This window comes from Anguilla anguilla, chromosome 8 (genome assembly GCF_013347855.1).
Source record: "Anguilla anguilla isolate fAngAng1 chromosome 8, fAngAng1.pri, whole genome shotgun sequence".
NCBI classification, from domain to species: Eukaryota; Metazoa; Chordata; class Actinopteri; order Anguilliformes; family Anguillidae; genus Anguilla; species Anguilla anguilla.
Genome location: NC_049208.1, coordinates 16,437,722 through 16,463,492, shown reverse-complemented (window position 1 = coordinate 16,463,492; position 25,771 = coordinate 16,437,722). Strand labels below are relative to the sequence as shown.

Below are 25,771 nucleotides of genomic sequence, written 5' to 3'. Positions count from 1 at the left end.
CCTCCATTCAGCCTCTTCAAAGCTGGCCCCAGTTCATTACTTCCCACCAAACATTCACAGACCCCGCTCATCCCCCCACCCACCCAGCCCCCCAGAATCACATTCTCCCTTCCAGAATGTTAATAATGCCAGCAGTCTTCTGCTATTTAACCAACAGTGAAACAACTTTACTAAAACTTTACTGAAATCAGCTCTGCAAAAGGAGGAGAAAGTGTGTGGAGCGGAATCTGTCAAGCCCATTTTTAATGGGGGGTTTGGGTGTTAAAAATGAGCATGAACTGAAGGGCTCTACCTCAGGGAGTGAGTTCACACCTCCTGTTCAGCACATTCCTTTGGGAACCTTGCTAACAGTCTTATTTAATCCCACGGATGTGGTCAACACCTGTAGACAGCTGCACAAGAGTTGAGCAAGTCTGAGAACGCAAGAACAACGTTACATTTCATTACCGTGGCAAGTAGAGGGAAAGGAAGTTCACACATCTACCACTTCCTGTTTTAGCCGCAGAGGTTCAGCAAGGCGGTTTATGAGGGCGCCAAATTCATAAGACAGTGCAGTGCTGCAAAGGTGCTGGCTTGTAAAAAAAAAAAAAAAAGGAGTTTGGATCCAAAAAAGCTGCTTTTTCCCCATTATCCTTACAAGCTAATTCCCTTGGCACAAGCTGCCATTTTGACTATTGACCACTGATTAAAAGGTTGGTCTCTTGACTTTTTCTTTTGAATGCAACATGCTACAAGCAGAATCAGGTGTCTTGGTGCTGGGGTAATACAAAAACCTGCACCCACAATGGCCGTTTTTGGATAAGATTGGGGACCCCTGACATACTCATTTTTAGGAAACTATTAGCAATTTGTTAAAATTAAGTGCAGGTTCAGTAAAATGTCCCCTTTATCCCCGTTTTGGTCCAATTAATTTTTTGTGCTACCAATTACTTATTGAGATTCATTAAAACACGTGGAGTGCTGCAGTAAACCCTGTCTAAAAGGGTTATAAACCCTTACTGGGTTTAGAACCAATGGGCTTTTAGCAGACCATTGCTCTATACTGCACCAGTCTGAAGAGCTCTCCCTCTGTCTCTTCCTTGTGTTCACTGTTTGGCAGCGAAAGTACTTATTCCCTGCTATAGCATCTCTGCAAACATCTCTGCCTTCACGCCTTCCTACCTGTCTGCGTCTCCCTCCGTGAAACGAGGCATGCACGTCACGCCTTGTGTGGGTGGCGTCCCACATACCCTGAAACCCGGGACTTTCAGGCAGACCAGTCTTCTGAGACAGTAAGTCATGCTGGCGGAGGAGATCATCCTCAGTGCAATACAGGGAAGTCTGAATTACAGCTGAATTATACACACACTCTCTCTCTCTCTCCCTCTCTCTCTCCCAGGCATTTCCCCTTCGCAGGACGATAAGGAGAAATAAGATCGGTCATCAAACACTCGTTACTCATGATCACATGACTAACTAGCTGCATATCAGCCACAGTTAAGGATGGACTGGGGGGCATTCCGGGTAATTCAGTAAATGACTGCGCCAAACATTACATTACATTTATTTGGCAGACGCTTTTATCCAAAGCGATGTACAAAAGTGCATTTCATGGTCATGGACAACTACAAAACGCGGGTTCAATAAGGTTCAAACAAAACTAACTAATGACAAAAGGCAACAAGATGTCTCCTTATTCATTTGGACAATCATTTCTTTACCACATTTTATGAATCTTAGACAGCATTTCTCTGCTGCATCTCATAAGTATTGTTTATAACCCAAACTATATACTATACATCGTTTCACTTCACTGAATATTGTTATTAAGCAGCAAACTCTACGTAGCACGACAGGATACAGTTCTGCAATGCTTTTAAAATCAAAGATAAAAGTAAGAAAAAAGCCAGGCTTCAGTACAATCAGAACTCTCGTACTGCACTAAGGACCAGGGGGGCTTTCCATGTCTGTTTGTTTTGATAACCACAAAATGGTCTTTTATCCGGTGCCTTCTGCTTCAAAAATGAGACTCTCACTGAGCTCCCTGCCACGCGAAGCCACGGCTCCACGTCCAATTAAAAGTCGGTCCAGGCCTCCCCCTTACCGCTGTCATAAAAGACTGAGGATCCATGATAATTCAGGAAGCGCTATAACTACGGGCGCCTCCGAGAATTCGAGCGCCGGGCTTTAAAAAATCAAATTAGCGGATTGAAAAAGGAACGAGGCGGCGTGCAATCACATCGCGCAGCTCCAGGTCGTCTGCAGGTGCGCCCGCTAAATCTAATGAGCAGCCCATATAAAGGGAGACAGCCATGCAAATTCCCCCGTCCTCACTCTCGCACGCTCCCTTCCGTCTCTTATGTAATTGGTTTTGTGCTTAATCACAGCAGGCTGAAACACGGCGTATTGGTATGCATGAAAAGAGACCTTTTTCGCAGAAATCAAAAAGTACCCACAAAAGTCTACAAAGTTTAGTGGTTGTGGTTTACAGGATTTAAGTTTACCGGCTCAAATAAAATAACTGACTGTTATCTATTCCAAAGAAAGGAGGCAGTACACTAATGACCTTAGGGATACTTTCCATTATAGACTGAGGTGAAACAGGTCATGAAATGAGACAACGGAAGTGCCAACATACTGTACATTTTCTCTTCAACTTCTGTTCAAGGAAATGCTGGTTGCCACACAGAGAGTTTGCTAATAGTAATCCTGTGTGCCAAGTTATTGAAACATAGTGGGTCCTGGGTGCACAGGCAAGGAAACAGAATTGCAAATTTATTACATTTTTGGAGAAAGAAACATGGAGAGAATTCTAGCCGATCACATTATTCCTGGGCTACGCCTGTCTCTTGTGCGTGCCCGCTACATGACTGCCCCTCTGCCAGATCACCCTGAAACTCAGAACGCTTCGGCGTACTGGCATGCCACCACCGCACCGTCTGGTGATATTTAGTCCCCTGGGCTAAATTATTGTGACACCAAGAGCACTGGAGGCCACAGACAGTGATAAATCGGGCTCTGGAATACAATACGAGTGAAACTATAATCAGACCAATGGCTTATTTTAAATTAAAGTGTAGTGGAAGCCTAGTCATTGATTGTCATCGTACACCACTGTTGTGAGCCAGGCCTCTAGACCGATGCGGGTGCTATGAGACAAACACACACACTTACACACGCAGCGCTCTCAAATTTATGTTCTAGGAAAAGCCGCTCTTTTCTCTTCTCCAGAATAATGTGTCAGTTTGCCAAGGTTGGCCTGCATGTTTACCCTCCGAACAACAGGTGACGCAGCACAAGTCTGCTACAGAGACATGGAAAATCAGAGCAGCAAGGATGAGAAGGCAAACGGCTGGCCACACAGACTCAGCTCAGCTATAATCCCGTACTGCAGTGTCGGAGCGCTGAATGAGTCTGACAAAGCACAAGCATCAGAAGCCCATCTGAGCTGTGGACAGCCACCCACGAAACTCAGCATTAGCATGAGGCTTTCAGAAGTCTTGTTTGTCATGTTTTTAGGTTTCCAAAGTTTCCCTTCCCAATTATACTTTTTTCTCAAAGCTGGGTCAGGGCTATAAATACCATTTAAATTTAACTTTGTTCCCTGGGTAGAAGACCATGAAAAATAAATCAGGAAACAAGTACTACAAACCCTCAAAAGCCTCAGAGATCAAAGGCAGCGATCAGCAGTTCTGAAACAAGGCCAGTAACGCTGTCATCACACAATCAGCTAATGAGGGCTTTCTGTAGTTTCAGGACTACGGTGTGCGCTTCCAAAGAAGTGTGCATTGCGTGTGTGTGTGTGTGTGTGTGTGTGTGTGTGTGTGCTGTGCATGTGGGTATATATGTGTGTGGTATGAGTGTGTGTGTGCGGTGTGTGTGTGTGTGTGCGCGCGTATGTGTGTGCATGTGAGTGCGTGTGTTTGTGTTCATGTGTGTATGTGCATGTGTGTGTGGTATGAGTGTGTGTGAGGTAAGGATAAATACAAAAGCAGGTGATTTCTTAGCCAAAAGCACATATCTGTACTCATGCTGTGCTTGATGTTCTCACAGCGCTGATGGCTCTGACGCTAACCTGAAGTTTAGAGTGCGAGGAGAGCACAGCAAAGCATGTTCACTGAGACAGACTGCTGTTTCCGGCAAGCTTTCAACAAAACGGGATCTTTGATTATCGCACAGAGAAACCCCCCAGGACTTCAGGCATATGCAAATGGGCAGGGCTGGCAGTGCGTCTTCTCTTAACCTACTGTAACAGCGCGCTGAAAGAGGAAAAGTCTTCCCTGGCGTGATAAAAAAAGATTACACCTCCGGTACAAGCTCCAGACTGACGGGAGAGGAGCGGGAGCATCACTCTCTGTCCGGCTGCTCTCTGTCCTCTGTCCAAAAAAATGAAGAAAAACAAAAATAAATAATGCATCAGGGGGCACATGACACAGGAATAAATAAAAGAGTGAGCGATTAGACGAGGGAGGAGACGGAGCCCCAGAGAAGAGGGGGAGCGTGCGAACGTCTGCGCGTGTGGGCTCATGACTAATTCATGAGTCGCTCTCTCTCCCCGTGTCATCTCCCAGCTCTACCCCAGGCACCCAGTGCTTTGAATCGCCTGCCTCCCAGAGCACCAGCACGGAATAAAACAACATGAAGCCCCAGACTTAATTGAGTCAGTGTACACAGAGCAGGGAAACAGAGATAATGTTGCTCTGAGGCTGAGGCTTCGTGAGCCCCGTAGTGGGCGGTGCTACCGTGCGCTGTCAATCAGCCGACTCACTGACACCAAATGCTCATAAATTTTATTTTAAAATTCTCTTAAATACAAAATGCTACTGTAGGTGCAGATACCGAGTTACTGCACATGACGGCTACAATCATTTTGGGTACTCCTGAAGTCTCTTGAAGGGCTGCAGATGAGCACGGGGGCGGAGCCGACAGGAGACTGACCACGAGAGGCCGTCTCCACCAGGCCACTCCCCCTGTCTCGTCAGCAATGCCTAGGACGGTGGGCCGGCCAATCGCAAGCTGGCACGCCGACAGCAGTCAAAATGAGTTTCAGCGAGACGCACAGAACTGGATTCATATTGACGGGCAGACGGAGGCTGGCGCTGACAGAAGCAGACGCTGGCTCCATTTCAGCAGAGATTAGCCGGCTGCAATCCCAGAGTGAGCTCTTCGGTTTCTCGTGATGCAGCGCCGAATATTCCAAGAGACGAGAAACGCTCACCCCAGACCAGGAAGGACGGGCGCGCCTGAAGACGCCCTGCAGCCCATTACTGGCTGCAATGCCAAGCGCCGCTGCCAAAACACCTCTTTTCTTTTCCCGTACACTTTTGGCGCCCAGTCTATTAAGATGCTATATCTGGATATATATATACTCTCATCCAAGACCACAGCAGAAAAACAATCAGTGCAGGTTCTTGGAAACACTTTGTGTAACTTGCACAAGGCAATGCTAGCAACAATATACAACATGGTGGATCTGTTTCCAGACATTTTATTACTAAAAAAGGAAAAGAGAGAGACTCAGCTCCAAATTGGGAATTTTCATACCAGACTCATTATGCGCACTTGGGATCTTGAAAAGGCAAGCATATCCCAGGGAACAGACAGTGAGATAGAGGGCAGTGGGCTCAAATTCCTGTTGGGACCCTCCTCTCTGTTGGGCTACATAAATATATGTGTCAAATGTAGCTAGCCACATAAGCCACCTTACATAAGAACATTCTGCTCATGTAAGCTAAGCAATATACAAATAAACAGAAACACATGAAACATGTAATAATAATAATAATAATAATAATACAGAAAATGCATACTAAGTACAGTAAGTGAGAAGGCAGGTGGAACTAGTGGGCTCCACAGTGCAGACCTTATAAAATCACATATTGGTAAAACATTAATTATGTGGGGGTGGGGGTTTTATTATATTCGTATTTATATCTGTTATATTCTGCTTCATCATGTCTCCGCCCTGGGTGGTGGTGGTGCGGGGGGGAGGTGTTAAACATGGTAACAGCACGCAGAGACGCTGTGGAAGCGAGCGGGAGCGGTGACTCATACCGGCGCGTGGGCCCGTTTCTCATATGTCACCCACTCCGGGGTCCGCTCCGCGCCAACTCCTGCCAGCGTGGGACACCCCCACCCCGCCTCCAGCGTGGAACCTTTCTCCCCCCCCCCCCCAACCTGGGATACTGCCCCCTTACCCCCAGCCTGGGACATCACGCACAGAGACACCCCACTCCCCTTTCTGAGAGTATCACTGGGCTTCTTGGTGATGTTGCACTTCCGTATTCCTGAGTCTTAAGACCAACACTGATGTTCTCCACTTCTGTAAGTTGCTCTGGGTAAGACCATCTGCTAAGGGAGGTCATGTAATGTAAGGTCTGAGAGGGCAGCTTTCAGAAAAATTATAAATAATGACAAAAAGACAGTGGTTAAAAAAAAAGAGGTAAAAAAGAGTCCTTCAACAACTTGTTTAGTCTCTGTGTCACATGGTCTCCTGAGAAGCAGTTGGCTGAGTCTGTGGTCCAGCTGTTGAACCGGTGGTCCTGCCCTGCAGTGGGGTTATATGGGTCAAGCAGTGCACCTGCCCAGAACTTCATACCAACCACCTCCACAGAGAACGGACTCGCCGTCGTCATGGAGACAGCCACCCACTTAACCCTCACCTTGGGGTCGCACGCACTGATCTCCATGGAGACAGGTTAGTGGGGGCGGTTCCATTATGGCAGACACCCGCAGGGTGCATTCTAATGACGGCATCTACCTGGCTGGCAGCGTTGGCCGAACATCGCGCTCCGCGGCGTGTAACTGGAGCCACCCACTGCAGCCGCCCTGCCTCGCTTAGAGAAAAAAATACCCCTGCGTTCCCCATATGGGACCCGAACTCACGACCATCTGGTGGACCCTCTGTGAACCCCCAAAAAACCGTGGCGCCACTGACCCTGAGGAAGCGTAGAGAAAAAAAAGGCCCTGGGCTCCTGGGTGATTATATTTCTGAGTTGGTTGATTATTAGGACAGACTCTGGACAGCAGGCAGTCACCGGTCATTAGTGTGATTTTTCCAGGCCAGGATGACAGAGGACTGAACAGGTGCTCATCTACATGCAGCTGTACAGATATCCTGGCATGGAGCAGAGTTTCTGCACAGCACTGAACACTCTCTCTCCTCAGCGCTTAGGAAAAGCTAATAGAACGGTATAAATCAAGTTCAACTTTTAAATAGTCTGTAGTTTGTTTACTGGAATAAAAACCATCATGCCATGTAATTTTTACCAACTGACCAAACAGAAATGGGTGCATACAATTAATTAACAGTTGACAAACCAGAGTGAACAGAATAAGTTTTTTAAAATCTGCTCGTTTTTGTTGGCAGCCCTAGAGAAGTAATTTAAAGGAAGGACTGACAAACCGAATCCCCATGAAACAGAAGCCGGGCTTATGGCTTATGGATGATATTCTGATATCATTTGAAAAAGAACATAGTAAATTAATTAATTCAGTACAAATACTAAATAAATGCTCAGACATTGTGCCCCATCGAAAAAATTCTCTGGGTTCACACAGAGTTTCTTTCTTCTGAAACTCATTGGTGTGAGACCCTTGGACTCTGCTCAGACCAGACCTTTTGTTTCTGTGTAAATTGTACACAGACCTCCTCACGCTTTCCAGCACTTTCCGAAGAGTTCCTTCTGAATGGCAGAAGGGTCGAGGACTGAACTTGACTCTCTGCGAGAAACTTCAGCCCACTGTGAGGCGCTGCCCGGAAGCCTTCACCTCCTGCAGCCTGTACAGCTTCAGGGCCTGCCGTGATTGGCTAATCAGTGACCCCACATCAGAACCTCCCTCGAACGCTGCATTAGTCAGCCATGGATTTCTGCGTGGGTGGGTAAACCAGCCGATCGCACGTAGCTACTGCCTGGGATCATGTTCTAGTGACTGACCTTGACTGACACGCGCTCATTGTGAAATGGTGCACATGCTGGGCGGCGGCCGTCCCTCAAATACTCAGAATGTCCGTCTGGCCAGCTGCTGAGTACGATTCTCCCTTTAGCATGTACCCTTCTCAGTGCATGTGAGCATAAAGGGCAGCTGTGGCAGGTTAAACCCTAATCCTGACTCCAGGACGCAGGGCCTGTTGAAGGACCTTGATACACAGAGAAGCATGGATTGTGATGCTCATCTCTCATTGGCCATATTTAACCTTGTTCTAGCCAATGGGAGACCGGTACACTCACCTGTCTCTTAATGACTGCCAGGTTCTCCCGGGCCTGGCTCAGGAGATGGTCCAGCATTTTGGGGTTATCCACATTCCGGTTCTCTCTGAAACCATCCTTCACTCTGCGCAGGGCATACGTCCTAGGACAGAGACGGCAAAATACGGGATTTAATCGCCAACCTGGAACCTGGGAACCCACCCCTGTCACATGCCAACAGCTCTCATACCATTCCCTTCTCATTACCTGGAGGCTTCTGCACACGAGGGATTACATAACAATGTGGGCGCAGAAAACTTCTGAGTTAGGAAACAATTACTGTGCCCTGAAAGGTTAAGTTATACAATATACTTCTGTGCTCACAAGCTGTAACATGAAGTTTTCATCCTTACAGAAGAATCTGATATTATGCTTAACGGCTGGATGATGTGACACTTGAGTGACAGACATAAAGAAGAGGGTATGGGTCTGCATTCATTAAAAATAGAACAACTGGCTTGTGGGCGAGAACACCGTAGGAGCACGAGCACTGGTGCAGATGGGACATTTAGCTATTCCAATCCAGAGAGAAAGTCAATAATCTGAACACTTGGAAAAAGAAAGACAACTGTGTCCCATTATGATGTAATTAAACCATGACCCTTGATTGTGATGTAATTAACACTGACCCTTTTTTTGAAGTGGGACACCAATGTTCCCAGTAGGATGTCCCACCTTTTTATACTGGCAAAATTTCAAGTCTAAACAATGTATTACACAACTCAATCATAAATAAATAAATAAATGAATCCTTCCCCTCATCATTTAGCCTACATTGTTATTTGACTGGAAATGTTTGGAGACTCACTTATCAGTCCCAGTGTACTCTGAAAATCTGTTATCTTCCTGTGTCTGACTAATCAATATAGCACAAAACTCACTTTCAAGTTATAAACTTTTGATAAACCAGAAGTTGCTTGTGTGTGACAGCAATGGGAAGTTTACCATAAATGGGAAGTTCACCATAAAACAATACCCATAAAAGCCTGATGTGGCAAGTGCAAGGATGTTATGGTCTTAAATATTCAAGGTAAAATATCTCTACATGCTCAGAGTATACATACACATCCCATCACTACATGAGTCAATTTGAAGTATAACTCATTATGTTGATCTTCCATCGATCCATCGATCCATCCATTATCTATACCCGCTTATCCTGGACAGGGTAGCGGGGGGTGCTGGAGCCTATCCTAGCATGCATTGGGCAAGAGGCAGGAATACACCCTGGACAGGCCACCAATTCATCACAGGACACACACACCATTCACTCACACTCTCATACCTATGGGCAATTTAGAGTCTCCAATTAGCCTACCTGTATGTCTTTGGACTGTGGAAGGAAACCATAGTACCCGGGGGAAACCCACATGGACACAGGGAGAACATGCAAACTCCACACAGAAAGGCCCCAAGCTGAGATTCAAACCCACAACCTTCTTGCTGAAAGGTGACAGGGCTATCCACTGCACCACCGTGTGTTGATCTTAAAAAAAATAATAATAAATTTTAAAAAAACATGAGTTTATTTTCCTTTATTTAGCTTCCATGACAAAGAAGAAAGGGGTTGTCTCATTCCCGTCTCGATTGACTCTACACATCAAATGCAAAAATTTTAGGCCTCTGATATTTCCTGTGCGGGAAATTTTGTTTGCTATGCATGCAAAACTTGATAAAAAACAAAGAATGATTGGTCGAGCTGAAAGGTTCCTTGCATGCCTAATTAATTGGTAATTCACCCTAACTGAACACAGTTAAACAACTCTCACTTATCTTGAATATATATTCTGAGATATAGGGCCTGAACCACAAAGCGCCAGTCACAGATGAATCGGAATTTTGAATGACGTACACGATGTCTGTTTGAAGCTGTCTATCCAAAAGTTCAGAGGGAAACTGGCAGTATAGCATGCTTCTGATGTAGCCCACTTCAAAACACTTCAGCTTCCATCTGTTCCACGTCATACCCATTTTGACCTACGCTGGTGGGGCTCCACAAAAAAGAGGAATCTCTAATCCTTGAAGACGCAGTCGCCCAATATGACGCATTAGACTAATAAATTCTTCCATTGCAGAAGATCTGTTATATAGAAGAGTTGCTTTCAAATAGTTTTGTTTACTGTAGCCTTTTAAACCAGTATTTACGCATGATTGTTTTTGTTTTATTAAGTCGCTCCCCTCCAGAACTGTCATATTTTCAAGGCCAGACCCTAACAAGCTGTTTACCTTTTACTCGTAGTAAAAACAGAGACACTTGGGAGCATTCAGCACTGAGCCTTACACAGTTAAATATATACTCTGGGCTGTAGACAAACGAAAGGCGCAGCTGTGTGAAATGTCCCTTTCTGTCTTAAATAACATAGCTCTAATTGTTGTTACATGAATAAGCATTAAAACCGAACAAAGTGTCCTGACAGCACAGGCCTTGCTGGATGTTGCTTTCCACAGCAAATTTCAAGTTTGATGTACCATTTAAAATGTTTTATCTAAGAATAAAATGAACATACACTCAACTGCCTACGGTGTATCGCATACGTACACATTTTAACTGAAAGAAAAACAAACACGCCTGCTCTTTTCTCTTAAGTTTAATTGCAGCTGAACAGGCCGTCTCTAAACAGCATCTCCAGGGAATTCCGGCGCGCAATGCGAAGGCCTGAAAAATGCGCAGTCCTTCTTGCGGCAGCGACGGGCGACAGTCGTTGACATCCAGACGGCGCGTAAAGCACGCGGCGAAAGGGCTCCGTGGGACCGGGCCCTTTAAATCACACGATGGCGTCTGAGGGAAGGGGCAGACACGACGCAGCGCGTTTAACAGGCAGGAAACTGCGGATCGATTCGCAAGCGGGGCGCGCCAGATGGCGCGTTGCCATGGCGGCCCGGGAACGCTCACCTCTTTCTGACAGATGTCTTTTACCGAGTTTGCAGAACAACGTCGGCGGAAGATGTGTAGCCGCTCGACTCTACGGAGCAGCGATCCTCCACAGAAACGGTTTTCATGTTTCTTTAATAGGAGGCTTACATGGCGGCGTGTCAAGCCGGGGGAAATAAGCTCAGCTCTCACAGCCGTTTGATAGATTCCATACTTTATATTCATACAAAGTGTGCCAGAAAAAAACTGAAACGCAGAATGGAATTTATACTGAACACCCATGCATGCAAAAGCACTGAGTAACACAAAGGGGACGGGGCATGAGACGCGATGCCATGCTCCATATATCATGGTTACAAGTGGTAATTTAAATTCTGAACAATATTTATTTATGTTTAAACATACATACATACATATTTATACTGTGGTATGCATCCACACAGTAGCATTAATGTGGTGCTCCATCATTTGGTTATATGGCAAATATCAGCCAGTCCTACCTGCATTCTCTGTGGTTTTCTACAGTTATGGAAGTAAAGGTATGAGCATCACATTTCTGTCCAGAAGCACTATACGAAGCACTATACGACAGGCACATGGTGATTGGTATCAACAATCCCTATATTACAACAGCTACTAACTGAACACAAAGCAAAAAATGCCAACACAAGGACCCCATCAGACCAGAAACAGCCTATTCAAAATGATACAGTCTGGTGGTTGGGCAAAAGCCTGTCTTTTAACAGTACAGAACAGTAACTGTAGAGACTGTAGAGTTTAGTTAAAAACATATAAAACATGAACCCCAATGAATACAGCATGTTGTAAGAAGCGTCACTATCCTCTTACAAATGGCTCTGGTTGCTCTGTGACCTCACATTTTACCTTTTAATCTGAGGACCCCTAGGTTCCTTTGTTACAGAGAGGGCATTTAGATCCATGCACAAGCTGGCAAACAGGGAGCTTTCACAATGAACCTGAACACTGAATCGAGAACATTTCTCTGGGCTTTGAAGAAGGCAGAGCATTTGTCTCAAGATTCCCAAAATCACCAAGCGTAACACTTCTGACAGAAGCTGGAATCTGTGCTTCGTCCGAGGGTCAGAACTACGGATCAACGCTACAACAGACGGACAGTGTGAAAAAAATAACACGTCTTCTGAAGACTCCATCAGAGGGGTATTAAACCCCACAAGGCCTGTGGATGGCCATCTGTGCCTGAGTTCAGCCAATTCCAGACTATTTGCACTTCAAGTCAGTAATTATTAGCTCATATAACCTACCCAGATCATAATTTCAATGCAGTGATACCGGCAGGAGGGACTGGAGAAAGCTGTAGAGAATTCTGGTTCCCCTGTGTTTTTTTCCCCCTCACTTTCTTGGGTTATTCTACATAATGCCTGTACTATTTCTGTCTGCTCAAACAGTGCTGCAGTCTTTCCTCTAGTGTGAGCAAGACATTCGCTCCCTCCCTCTTCCCTCTGCTTGCCTGCACCTCTCTCCCCTTCTTTCCCTCCTTCCCTCATGCCCACCCTGCCCTTCTCTTTCTCTCCTTATCCCTCTCTCCATTCTTCCCTCACTCTCTGCCAAGCCCATAGTCCCATTCTCTTTCTCTCCATCCTCTCTCCCTCTCTCTCATGCCAACAGCCCCATACTCTCTCTCTCTCTCACTCTCATGCATTTCACTTCATAAAAAACTGTAAGCACTGCAGTGCTCTGAAACGGCAACTGTGAACTCTCCACATAAGGCCTTTTCCTTTTAAAGATACAGGATTTTTTTTGCCCTTGTCCAGATAACTGAATGGGACCCTAGCTTTTCAGTTTCATTTAATTTATGAACAGCAGAAAGAGAAGGGATTTATGACTCGCTAATAAAAACAGCCTCTGCATCTTTGCAGGAGAGTTATTTAGTGCAGGTGACAATGATTCTTGCATTGTTGAATCACACAGAATTCTTCCTCGTCAGACGATAATGAGAGGGAATAACACTGCAGACTTCATTCATACCGAGAATCCAATGTTCAAGCAGGAGATGGGCAATCAGCTTAAGTATCACAGCCAAATTTGTGGCTGCTTTCAGAGCGGAGTTGTGCAGTATAATGGTTAGAGATCTGACCTGGTAACTCCTGGTAGGGCTGTGGGTTTAATTCCCTGGAAAAAGTTAACTTAACCTGAATTTTTCCATTAAAAACAGTGGATTGTAAATAAAAATGTAACTAGATAACAGTGTCTTCTAAATAAATTAAATACAATGTAGATATTCTAGTGATCCAAAGGCCTATGTTATGCAATGCAGAGTTTGTCATTAAATATTAAAAGGCTACACTGATGAGTTATTTTTATTTGACTTTAACATAGGTATGGAGCTATATTCCAGAGTCAGTGCTTTATTCAGTCTTTACAACTTGCTGTCAGTGATGCCCAAACATAGCTATCAATAGTCTGCATTTAAATCAACTGTAGGCTATGTATTTTAAATACCGGAAGTTTGAATAATATTCCCTGGTTTTTACCATTGTTATTTCGGATTATTTCCAGTTGTATGTGGACGGGAATCAACACGCATGAAAGCACAGACATTTGAAATTATTCAACTTATTATTATTACAAACGCTTAGGCTTTTACAAGACCTGATGCATAAACTACGCATTAAGCAGCAACGGAGAATACCCAGTTGAGCGTTTCATAATTTAGAACCAATTACTTGTTGAAAGTTTGTCCACCGAACTTAGTACTAAAAAGTTGAGATGGTAACAGGAATACAAAGTATCAAACGGTGGATCAATCGGGGTTCGGTTATTTAAAGAAGGCTATCTTAGAAGTTAAACATCATCATCCTAGAGCTAGCTATATATTTAACTGACGTAAGATAGCGTTACGTCACAACTATCGCTGCTGCTATTATTGAATGTGCAACAAATGTGGGAAATGACAGCTCTGCCCCGGAAACTCTTTTACCTCACCTTTCTCTTTACTCACTTGGTAAATTACCGTACTTCGCTTACCGGTAATTATATGAAGGGAATTTCTTGCACTCTCGTATAAGCATTCGGTACAACGAAATCACCTGCGTTCTGCTGGAAGACGCCATTTTGGAACACGACTGGGTTATTCAGGACCCTAGGTAATGTTATACTATATATTGCCTGTATGAAGATAGATGGTATTTTGAGTGACCATAAATAACGCATACAACACACACATATATCCAAATGCTGTGCAAACGTAATATAGCATTACAGTATTTTACTATAAACCTTAATTATTTGAAATTATACAAAGAATAATTCAGGCTGCTGTAAAGACCTTACAAGTGGAGCCCAGTCTGGAAGGCTACAGTAGGTAGGTTATCGAAGACGTGTGTTTACTGTCGTGCCCCGCTTATAATGATTCCCGAACTAGTTTGCCATAGGCCACGCTTTATAGTCACCAGAGTTTTCAGCAATACGAATATACGTTACACTGGCTAGTAATCCATTCAGTTATTGTTCGCCGTAACAACTCGGTTTCAATTTGCCGGCATAAACATTGCTGTAGTAGGATCCATTTACTGGCCAGCCAAGTAGCTGTTTCTAGTTGATGATGATGTTATGTAATGTCTGACGTCCTCGTACTCAGCCCAAAGTCAAAATAAATGCGGCTGCCGCAGTTCCTCCGCCCATTCTAGCTAGACAGGAACGCACATGTGCTGCTTGTATATTCCGCAGGTAGGCTATGCCGAGTCGTAATTCGAAAACATTTCATAGTTGATGGTACGAAATCCTTTAAGCGCTGAGTTTAGTTTTGATTTAATTGGTTTTGGACCAGCAATACTGAAAGCATGGAATTTCAGCTATGGCTAATCGAACCATTTACACTATCTTATCTGTTAGGATAGTGCATTATTTTGGCTGAAGTATATGGTTAAAGTATTCGTTTCCCTAAGTAAAAAATAATATTGCAGTGGAGCCAGGTGCAGCCTTTCAGTGGCTTCATTCTAGCACAATTCTCTCCTTAATTAAATAATCAACCAGTCCAGCACCTGCGGGTGGGAGCTTCTGCAGACCCTGGGATATTTTTAAGAGTGTATGACTAGGCTGTATGTAAAAGATGAGAACAACACGCGGCTCTCCTCATAACCAGTAAAAACGGAATAGATATTGACAAGTTACATAAATTATATAGTAATGCTATTTAATGGTCAATAAACAGAATATTTTTATTATTATTTATTATTATTTTAGCTATGCTATATACAATGGTAAGAACACAGTAATTTAAAATGAATAAAGTAGTCTTCCAACCTTTGACTAACAGGTACGGCCGTTTATTGCAATTACTGCATTTGACTTTCCATTTAATCAAGAAGGTTTTATCCCATCTTTCCTTGCAATAAATATTGGCATACACCGCATGTGCATGTGTTAAAAGCATGCTGGATTTAACATGCTGGATTTTAATCTCTTAAAATAATCAGCCTTGCATATTGTATTATGTGAATATCTAATGCATTTGATATATTGCCACTGCATTAAACCAGCTGGTGAACCCCTGAAGCATCAATGGGTGAAATATGTCAAAATGATCTTGTAATTTATCTGAAATGCCTACCTATCAAAAATAACTTGGATCACTTAACACAAAGGTGGCTCCATGTATGAAAAGGTTGAGTTTGTTGTGTCCATTTCGCCTGCCCTTTGGATATACCATTTCCAGGGCGGACATTATTGATTGTCAATTTTCATGGCCATGTGAAAGGACTGTTCTTTGCTTTGATTTGTTGCATCAGCTGTATGCTGTGCATCACTTCCTGATGTGATGATCTATATTCCTTTTATTTTCTTGACATTTTAAGACAGAGCAGCAGACTAGCACCATTCCACCATCTCTTCATATTTCTCGAAACAGAATTTAGGCTGCATGACATGGACAATGAACTCTAATGCAGCATACACACATAAGAACCGAGCTGAAAAACTTCTAGTCGGACCATATTCACTAGTCATTTCGAGAAGAAAACATCCCTTTTCTATCACTGCTCCTCTTATTTGTGCTGCAACTACAAAAAATAAAATTGAAAAATTGCCTTGTTCAAACAAATCAGCAATTCCCACTTTATGATCAAATCATGTTTTGCTTGCTAACTAAAATTAGGACACCCTGCAATATGGCTGGCATCCAAAACAGAACAACGCTTAGGTGGTAAGACAATTTGAGCCAGAGCTATGCTCAGGAGACAGCACTCCAGTTTGCAGAATTTTCTCATTTAATTTAGTGGCTTTTCTGCAGAAATGCCTGGCTGTGGTGCCAGAAAGAGAGTTGGTGCTGTCCACCAGGGGCCAGCACCGGCCCTGCACACAGGTAAGGCCACTGCTGTGATACATGGTAATCACAATGGCTGTGGCCAATTACCTAATCATTGGGCTTAAAAAAAGGCCTGTGGTGAGGACTTGGAGGAGAATGTTTTTTTTTTATATTTATTTTTTAATATATTTTGTGAATGTTCCTGCATTTGGGACCTAATTTTCCTGTGTGATTATGTATTTTTGCCTGCCTTGCCTTGGAAGTTTGGGTGCCAGGTTGGCCTTTCTTTATTTCATAGGCATTTCTGTTATTTTCAGTTTTTGGATTAAAAGAAATGGCAACAAGCCAATTGTCCCTTTTTTGTTTGTCGGTTTGCCACATGATACAGTGGTTACCCCCAGCCCTGGATCACAAGGGTTAAAAATGAGAACTATTACTTTCAGGCATGCAGAGTAGTCCCACTTCAACTGCGCTTACAGTACTGTATTGTAAAACCTGCTTCATCTGGCCTCCCTGTCCACCTTAAATGTTTATTGACATTTAGCAATGTAAATTCACAAGTCAGATTTGTGCGTTATGAGTTCACTCTTATACATCATTTAACCATAGTACTGCTACTCGTATGAACACCTTTTATGATGCTCTCATTTTAAATGAATGTCCTGTCACTTTGGAAGTTTAAAACCCGTAGTCGTGCATTTCATTTTGTCCAATGATCAGTGTTACATTATTTTGAATGATTTTATTGAGCCGCATTTGGACAAACTGCAATTTATTCTCTGCTCTTTAATCTGATCTGAGAGGAGTCTCCGAGTAGAAGTTATGATGCTAGTTCCCAGCATGCAGTGCATCAGTGAATTTCTTCCTGTTATAAATACACTGGTTCCCAGGTGACACTTCAATATTAGTAGGCTTTGTATTGTCAATATCGCATTTATTAAAATCAATGACATAGCTGATAGTCACACATTAATTCTTTGCACTGTTCTGTTTCATTTGTTGCCACAGCAATGGATTTGGCGATCGTGGGGTATGTGGCAACAGCCATCAGTTACACTGCACATGTGTGTTCCTACAAGATAAGTTTCATTCACATCCCGAACTTAATCTAAAATGGAGCGGCGGACACATTTAAGTCGCAGAATAATCAATGGTGTTGTTATTGCGAAGCTGAAGTAGGCTGTTTTGCCTTGTGCTGCCTCAGTGTTTTGGGGCTCTGGCCTGGAGTCTAACCAGACTATTGAAAGGGTTGCTGTACCATAGAAAGGCTGAGGTCCATAGAGGGATGTTGTGCATTGACTCAAAGAGGCACTTGTTGCAGAACGATCACCTGTAAAACCTCAAATTAACCGTGGTCTGTGCGCAGTGAAGAAACGTACGTACTAGCTGCAGAATAGTACACATTCATTGTATGGCTGTAGGCCAGTAGGGTGTATGCAGAGATAGTACAGCATAACTACACAGTAGCCTTGTGCTGTTCTCCAGGCTGGTGATTTGGTGTTTTTGGATTAAGAAGATTGACAAATCCTATCACAGGCTTCTCATTAAATTCTTCCTGGTTTTTGCTTCAGCCAAACCTGTTACTACCTAGCTGGATTAATTTTAATTCATCAACTTAACTATATGCAGGAGGCACTCAGTGTTCCACCTTTGTGGATTCAGACTCAGACGTTTAATCACCCATCAAACTCTTGTGATCAACCTCAGATGGATCACAAACCAGAAATGTCACTGGCACTCCTGGATGAGGGTTGCACAACCCCTTCACAAAAAAATAAAATAAATCAGAACCAGGTGGGTTATGCATTCACCCCAGAAACTGTGCTGTTTAATTTTATGTATTCTGACTGAAACACAACCAACAGCCCAAAACATGACCAGCAGTGCACAGACGGCTGCTGGCTTGCAGTATCTGCTTGGCATGTACAGGGGGAAAGAGACCAATGTGGCGTCCGTAGCTCGTGATGGCGATGAAGCGTTTGGCGTTGTGAAGAGGCAGGGAGAGACGGTGAGCGTGTGCTTTCTTTCCCCCTGCATGGGAGAAGATCAAGCGTGCGAATCTCGCGTCTCTTCGGGAGGAGCTTGCCTGCCTCGGCTTCTGGTGCCTGCAGGAGTGGGTTGTGAAATGTGCCGGCTGATTTATCACGCGGATGCCCAATCAATGAGGGAAATGGAAACAGCTATAAATAAATGGAGCACTTATAAAAAATACTTTAAAATGCTATTTGTCAGAGGAGAATTATCTATTGTTTGTAGTAGCTCCAGACTCTTCCAGAGTTCAGCCGTGCACCGTTTATCTAAATGGAGCACTATAAGGGCAATGCATAAAGGCATGGCATATTTCAGAAATAACTGAATTCCTGTAAAGTACTCATATTATGACTCAGGCCTTTCTTCTCTTTCTCTTCTGACATTAAACTGTGACATTACAGGGCTTTCAGCGTTGTCATAGGTTTTTTGGGGATATGAAGATTGCCCCTCCCACAAATGACACAGGCTAGGCCTTTCCTCAGCTTCTACCAGCCTCGAGGAAGCATTTCTGCGGGTAAAATCGCACTGCCACCATTAACCACTCCCCACTGGCCCGACGCGGTTTGCTGCGTGGCGGTAGGTCGTGAGGTAGCAGGTAGCCCCGCCCCTCTCTCTGCTCTGCTACGTCAGCGCAGCGGGTGTCTCCAGATGGGCCGGGCTGGGCCGGGGGGATGGGCCGGGGGGATGGCCCTGTCCTGCCCTGGGATTCTCTGAGGATGGGGCACAGCCTGGACGCCCCGCTGCACAGCAGCTGTGCTCTGCGTGGATCCGTTTCCTCTGCCCCTAATCAGGGGGCCGTGGCATTTAGCCTCCGGGGGCGTTAGAGACGAGGTCCGGGCGCGGGGGCGCACAGCGGCGAGGGGGGGTGCACAACGGCGAGGGGGGGCCAAGCGTGAGCGAGGGTGCCACGGTGCATACAGCACACGCGTGAGCACGCTCGTCTCATGTTGAATTCCTGGGAAACGTTTTTTTTCTTTTAAGCTGCGCTTTGTGTGGCGTTGCATCATTTTTATGACTGAAAAGGGAATGCACTTTGGTGAGATGTTATTTCACCCTCCCCCAAAGAGGAAAAAATAAAACCCAGCACCAGTCTTTACTCAAAGACAGAGAAGTCACATTGTGGACAGATTCTTGGTGATTTCCCCTTTAATTAAGATGCCTTAGAGAATGTTCCTGATGATGTATGGATGTATGTATGCAAGTATATATGTACAATGTACAGTGTATGTATATATGTATATGTATATATATATATATATATATATATATGTATTTTTTAAGTAAATAATGTTTGGAGTTTCATATCTAGCAGGTGGTGGGCTGTAAATTCCCCCTGCATCTTTGCCAGTTCAGTATTGACTGATGGATTGTTCCTATTTACTGGGCTGCCTGTCTGTTCGATAAACTCCAAAATGAGTTTACACCTTGTGCACCCGGGCGGGAAAAGCCTTTAACCAAACTGATTTGGCCCTACTGTGCAGGATGCTGGAAGACCCGTGTCTGGGACCCTGACCGAAATCTGCACCTCGGACCCCTCCACCCTTCGGAGGAAGCCGGTCCTTTCCCCTTTCCCGGCCTGTCCGCTCTGGAGCGGTAGGTGCTTGTTTTTCTTATCGCTGTTTGGCTGCGCTGAACTGGGTATTGGATTTCCTGTGCAGGGCCCTGGCATCCTGTAGCGGCTGATTGGATTAGCCTCAGCCACGGGGGTTCACTCCACCAGCTTGAAAAACGGATGATCACAGGAGGATTACTCAGTACGCTTCAAACGCTGCTCCATTTTTCAGATGTCGAAAAAGCTCAGGCTGGCAGTATAAAATCTTTATTTCCTATCTATGTGGATGCAATTTGTAAGAAACAAGTGAAGTACTGTTAAAACTGTGTTAGTTTGTGCCATATTTACACCACAGATGTAGTGGTCAATGTTTAAATGTAATTATAAGAGGTGGAGTTTAAGTAAACTTTCAGTAGCTCATCCTAATGCACTGACCTCGTTTTAATCGTGATTCAACCTTCTGAATCTTGTTTCTTTGACCCAGTCAGTTTTTTTAGTTACAGTCGTCTGATATGCCATTACACTGTAGACTGTAAAGACTGAAATTAGCAGAGACCTCTGACCTCTTTTCCAGTGAGTGTGATTTGATTAAACTGCTTTCCTTTTTAGAGCGTTATTTGCCCTGAGTCAGGCTGTGGCTCGCTCTGTTTTTGATGTCCTTTTTATATCATTGCATTTTACTGCAGCTCTGCAGTGCTCCTGATGCCCAGCGATCAGAGACGGTATATAGTGCTCTCCGCTATGTGAAATGAGGCAGCGCTCCTGAGTGCCCCGGCACTTTCTTACACCCGCTGAAGTGAGGGGGCGAGGCCCGCAGATGAAATGCATTAATTCGCCGTGTTAGGGCCATGTCCTGCAGTGCAGAAGGCCCTGATCTCTTTGGCAGGTAACAAGAGAGACATAATGAGATTGTCCCTGTGTCTTCTTTCGCATGGCTTTATTAGACAGGCCGAGCTCGGTTCACTGTATTACACCGTGTGTGTGTGTGTGTGTGTGTGTGTGTGCGTGTGTGTGAGAGCATATGTGTGAAAACGTGTGGGCGATGGTGTGTGTGTGTGTGTGGGTGTGTGCATGCCCGCATTTGTGTGAGTGTGTGTGTGTGTGTGCGTTTGTGTGTCCTCTGTATATATTCAGTGGCTTTGTGTTTTTAGCCCATTCCCCAGAGTATAATTGTGTTGTTCAGAGGCTCTCATTAATTGCTAACATTGCTCCAAAAACATATAGCATCACTACTGGTTTCTGATTAAAAACCCAACAAAGAGCGCTGACTGCCGCTCCCTTGGTTAAGACCTTTCACGAGGGCTGTAGCATTTGCTCCGCCATCACGGAGACAAATTACCGCCATTTAAATCGGCCTAATAAAATGTGGGGTTGTTTCAGGTGATATAATGTGCCGTGTGCGCAAACAGGAAATAGAGGCACTTTATACCCTGCAGAGCAAACTGGTGGAGAGCTGGTGGATGTGACAGGGGTACGAATCAGTTAAGCCTTTAATATCTGCAGTCCCTTTCCGTGTATGCTTTTGTTTCTGTTTCCAGTTCCTTGTCCTACCGTCCGTGTGACGTGCGTTCTTTAGGTCCAGTAACAGAGAAACCTTCCAGTGGTACCTTCACTGTAATCTGGCCCATTATTATATTTCATATTCAAGGTTGCATCGTATTATTATTATTATTATTTATTAATTTGGCTCATAATCGACACAGAGAACAGTTTTTAAAAAACAAAGGAAATGAGCAAAGGAAAAATGCAATGTTAGTCTGTTAAAAAAATCCACAAATACTATCGTCACTGAAGCTAATTCATTTAACTTGTGTTATTGGGTTAAAGGAACAATACAATGCACTTCACCTGTTGTGCCCCAAAGTGGAGATTAAGGGGTGAAGATGAGAATGAGGGGATCAAGATGAGAGTTAGGGGGTCTGAGATGCTGTTGAAGGGCCCCATGCCATGGTAAGGGTTTTGAGGGGAGATGCATGTTTGTATCAGTAGGGGTTGTGTGGGGGGGGCCCCATTCTGTGGTAAGGGAGCTGATGCATGTTTGTATCAGTAGGGGTTGTGTGGGGGGGCCCCATCCTGGGATAAGGGAGTTGATGCATGTTTGTATCAGTAGGGGTTGTGTGGGGGGGCCCCATTCTGTGGTAAGGGATCTGATGCATGTTTGTATCAGTAGGGGCAGTGTGGGGGGGGCCCATTCTGTGGTAAGGGAGCTGATGCATGTTTGTATCAGTAGGGGCAGTGTGGGGGGGGGGGGGACCCATTCTGTGGTAAGGGAGCTGATGCATGTTTGTATCAGTAGGGGCAGTGTGGGGGAAAGCCATGTCATGGTGTCACATCTGTAGTCAGGTCCAGGCTGTGAACTGAAAGCTGTGCGCCAGGGCAGCAGCGCTGAGCCCTCATGGTGGTGAGTCAGAAACCCGTAATGCAAAGCGCTGTGTGAGATACTGTACTGTCAGAACATTGCTGTGCAGAACTGGGACTTTGGTCTCCTTCAATGCAGCAGTGAGCCCCTGAGACAGGCCCTCAGCAGCAACTCACCTTAAAATCCTCCCACCTGTACCTATAACGCCCGTACCTGCCATGCCTGTGTATGTTGCCATGCCTATGTATGTTGCCATGCCTATGTATGTTGCCATGCCTATGTATGTTGCCATGCCTATGTATGTTGCCATGCCTGTGTATGTTGCCATGCCTGTGTATGTTGCCATGCCTGTGTATGTTCCTGCCCCCCCCCATCCCTTTTTTTCTCCAACTGCTGCTTTTTATCAGTCTCCTACAGTTGGCTTCAGTCATCTTCTCCTGCTGTATTCTCTGTGTTTACTATGGCAAAGTCACAGATTTTCTGACCAGAAGCTTATCTGTGCAAAACAGCAGAATTGATGCGTGTCTACTGTCTGACTGGGCTTTCAGTTCTAACTGTGGCTGTAAGGAGAAATGAGCCCTTTTCGTTTGCAAGTAAAATCCCCCTGAACGAACGGAGGGAGGAATGGAATGATATTCTCAATATCACAAAGGGGAATGGTTATCACACTGACTTAGGGGAGGTTTTACATTACTGTCACTTAGCAGACGCTCGTATCCAAAGATACTCACCAAAGTGGAGAACATCACCGTTAATCTCAGGAATATGAAAGTGCCATATCACCAAGAAGGCACAGAAGGCTCATTTCTAATCAATCAAGCTAGCTGAGCAAATGAACAATTGTTTGGTATGTGAAGTTATTATTAGCAGCATTATTGCCTGTCCTTTTAGTGTTGCAAAAAAGTTTTGTGTAAGTAAGAATATATAAAAGTGCAAATATATGGAAATTGCATTTATTAGCTCTGCATGAATCTAACTAGTAAACGTCAAAAAGAAACCTTTTTTCCTTTTTCTGCTCTGAACAGAGCAAACCGGACTCGGCAGGCATGTATAATTCAAACAAAAATACCTCAAGAAATTGAAATAAAACATAAACGAGCATGTTCCTTTCAAGGGCTCGCTTTTAACTGTGATTTAAATAATGTGACACACAGCATGCCATGACTGAAATGCTGAACCTAGGAGATCACATACAGTTTAGTGATTTCATCTGTAACATGAGTCACCTAATCAAATCTTACTGAAATTCAAATAAATGGTCAATTTGTTCTTGTCCCCTAATAAAGACTTTAACCCTGATGATCCCAGAGCATAGCTGGCAACCTGTCCGTACTCTCAAGCTGTCCTGCTCTGTTGTGTTTCTCTGCTGTGGACCTTGGTTGTGAACCGTCAGCCAAACTCGCTAAAATAGCCCAGATGCCATATTTTAAAGGCGCAAGCGCAAGTAGGCCTATAGCCCACCCCAAAGTGCCCATTTTTGTTTTATATTCATATTTATATTCAAGTTTACGCCATGTCTTTGGGCAGGCCCCTTCAGACCAGATGACTTGCAGTTTTGCTTGGAAATCCACAGCTAAGCTCTTAAGCGGGTGCTGACAGCAAAGCCTGCTAGCTTTCCTTAGTCCCTGGCTCAGCCTGTACTGAACTGATCGTTTAATGTCACATTATCATGTACTTCATAAGAGATTCAGATTGCAGTTTCTGGAAGTAAAAGATGAAAAACAAAAACAATGGTAAGTTTTTTTTTTTACGTTAACCACATGATGTAGCATGAACAGGAGATGGTACAGCCACGACAATGTATCCATTAAACTTTCATGACCTTAGGCTGCATTAAAAGCTTCCTATGCGGACGTTTATGGTTTACTGTTTAGTGCTTCTCCATCTTGTTAATGCTACTTTGTGATCTATGATATCGCTTTTCGATCAAAGCACAAAGAGGGCTACTGGGAGACTCCTGTTAAATCACAGGATGTGTATGTGCATGTCTGAAATCGAATCCTTGTCAACCAAAGTGCTGGGATTTGGGGTAGAGCGCCTACTTTTCTGTGCTCTCCTGAATTATCGCGGGACACTTCAACGATCAGACGAGCCTCCAACTGCAATTAGGCTTTCCAAACTGGGAGAAAAAAATTGAATATGGAATTAGTTACAAATGTTGGCTAGGAAAACATAGAGCTTTAGCTAGAGTATCTCTGTCCTTCCCGGGCCACAGGAAACATTAACATGGCCGTGCTGACTTCATCAGGAAAGTGCACACAGCTATGCAGACCGCAGAGACTCGGTGCAGCAGCTACGCAGTACAATGGCTGGTGTTAATTCAGCTCTTAACAGTTTATGTGAGTCCCCTCTGGCCACAGTGGACTCGAATAAACTCTGTGAGAGTTCATTTGACCGTTTCACTGTGTGTAGCTCAGGACAAGGCCTTCGCCTGCGTCTGGGACAGCAGCTGGCTGGGGTCCAATGTGCGCTGGATGAGGACATTAGCTGTGTGAAAGAGGGACGACAGCCTCTGAGAAATTTCCCCACGCCATTCCCAGGCGCCAGCTCTCCCTTTTATTACTTTCATTTACTTCTTCGAGTTGAGTTTTCAGGGCCCACATTATGTTTACTCATGTCTCCAAAAGGAAAACTACTGGAAAACACCTTTCTGTGTAACATTAGCGTCTCTTGTTTTCCAATGGAGAGATTATTTTAAACCTTTTAATCAGAGGAGATGATAGATAGACAGTGGTTCAGGCTTGATGTGGGAGAGTTGATGATAGAACAGACAGAGTGAGAGAGAGAGAGAGAGAGGGAGAACCTTGGAGGGTAAGAGGTAAAGTGATTTATTGGTTGTGCATGTATACCCGTAAACGTTTCCCACTCTTTGCCTGTGTTTATTACTGTTTTCTTGTTTAATGTTTATGTAAAGCTTTGGCAATATATTGTAATGTGCCATGCCATTAAAGCATTTTTCAACTGAATGGGATTGAATTGAATTAAAGAGGGGGAGAGAGAGAGAGAGAGTGTGTGTGGTAGAGAAAGAAAGAGAGAGAGAGTGTTAGAGAAAGAGAGAGAGAGTGGTAGAGAAAGAAAGAGAGAGAGAGCGAGGTAGAGAAAGAGAGAGAGAGAGAGTGTGTGGTAGAGAAAGAAAGACAGAGAGAGAGTGTGGTAGAGAAAGAAAGAGAGAGGGAGAGAGAAAGAGAGGTAGAGAAAGAGAAAGAAAGAGAGAGAGAGAGGTAGAGAGAGAGAGAACTCTTGCCAGCTTCTCAGGATTAAAGCAGTGCCCTCGTCAGTTCCCATCTGCTCAGGAAAGGCTGCCCCGCCCCCACTGTGCCTCCAGCACCAACCCCCTCCCTCCTTCTCCACCAGGTGGGGCTGAACATGCCCTGTGCCCCTGCCAGCCAGTCCCCACGGCAACAGGAGCGCCCGCCCCATCATCTCTCATTCATTTGCCCGTGCT

General features: G+C 44.5%; 2 protein-coding genes across 9 annotated transcripts in view; one reads left to right on the top strand and one right to left on the bottom strand.

Moving 5' to 3' along the window:
* LOC118233674 (LYR motif-containing protein 4-like) overlaps positions 1–14,222 on the bottom strand; it is a 29,053-nt gene extending 14,831 nt beyond the window's left edge. Inside the window, exons 1-3 of one of the 2 annotated variants that reach the window (XM_035429507.1) lie at positions 14,107–14,222; positions 8,211–8,331; positions 6,179–6,526 (exon numbers count right to left, since the gene is read on the bottom strand). In XM_035429507.1, coding sequence (XP_035285398.1) covers positions 6,461–6,526; positions 8,211–8,331; positions 14,107–14,192 — 273 coding nt within the window. In that variant the 5' untranslated portion in view covers positions 14,193–14,222 and the 3' untranslated portion in view covers positions 6,179–6,460. Of the gene's footprint in view, positions 1–6,178; positions 6,527–8,210; positions 8,332–14,106 lie in introns of those variants that run through there. The other variant, XM_035429508.1, reaches the window with a different exon arrangement.
* Positions 14,089–25,771, top strand: part of LOC118233673 (phenylalanine--tRNA ligase, mitochondrial-like) — an 87,038-nt gene continuing 75,355 nt past the window's right edge. For 3 of the 7 annotated variants that reach the window (XM_035429500.1, XM_035429506.1, XM_035429501.1), the window contains exons 1-2: positions 14,089–14,225; positions 19,897–20,008. The gene's annotated coding sequence lies outside the window, so the exon portion shown is untranslated. Of the gene's footprint in view, positions 14,226–14,309; positions 14,444–17,392; positions 17,415–18,094; positions 18,179–19,896; positions 20,009–25,771 lie in introns of those variants that run through there. The other 4 variants (XM_035429502.1, XM_035429503.1, XM_035429505.1 and 1 more) reach the window with 3 other exon arrangements.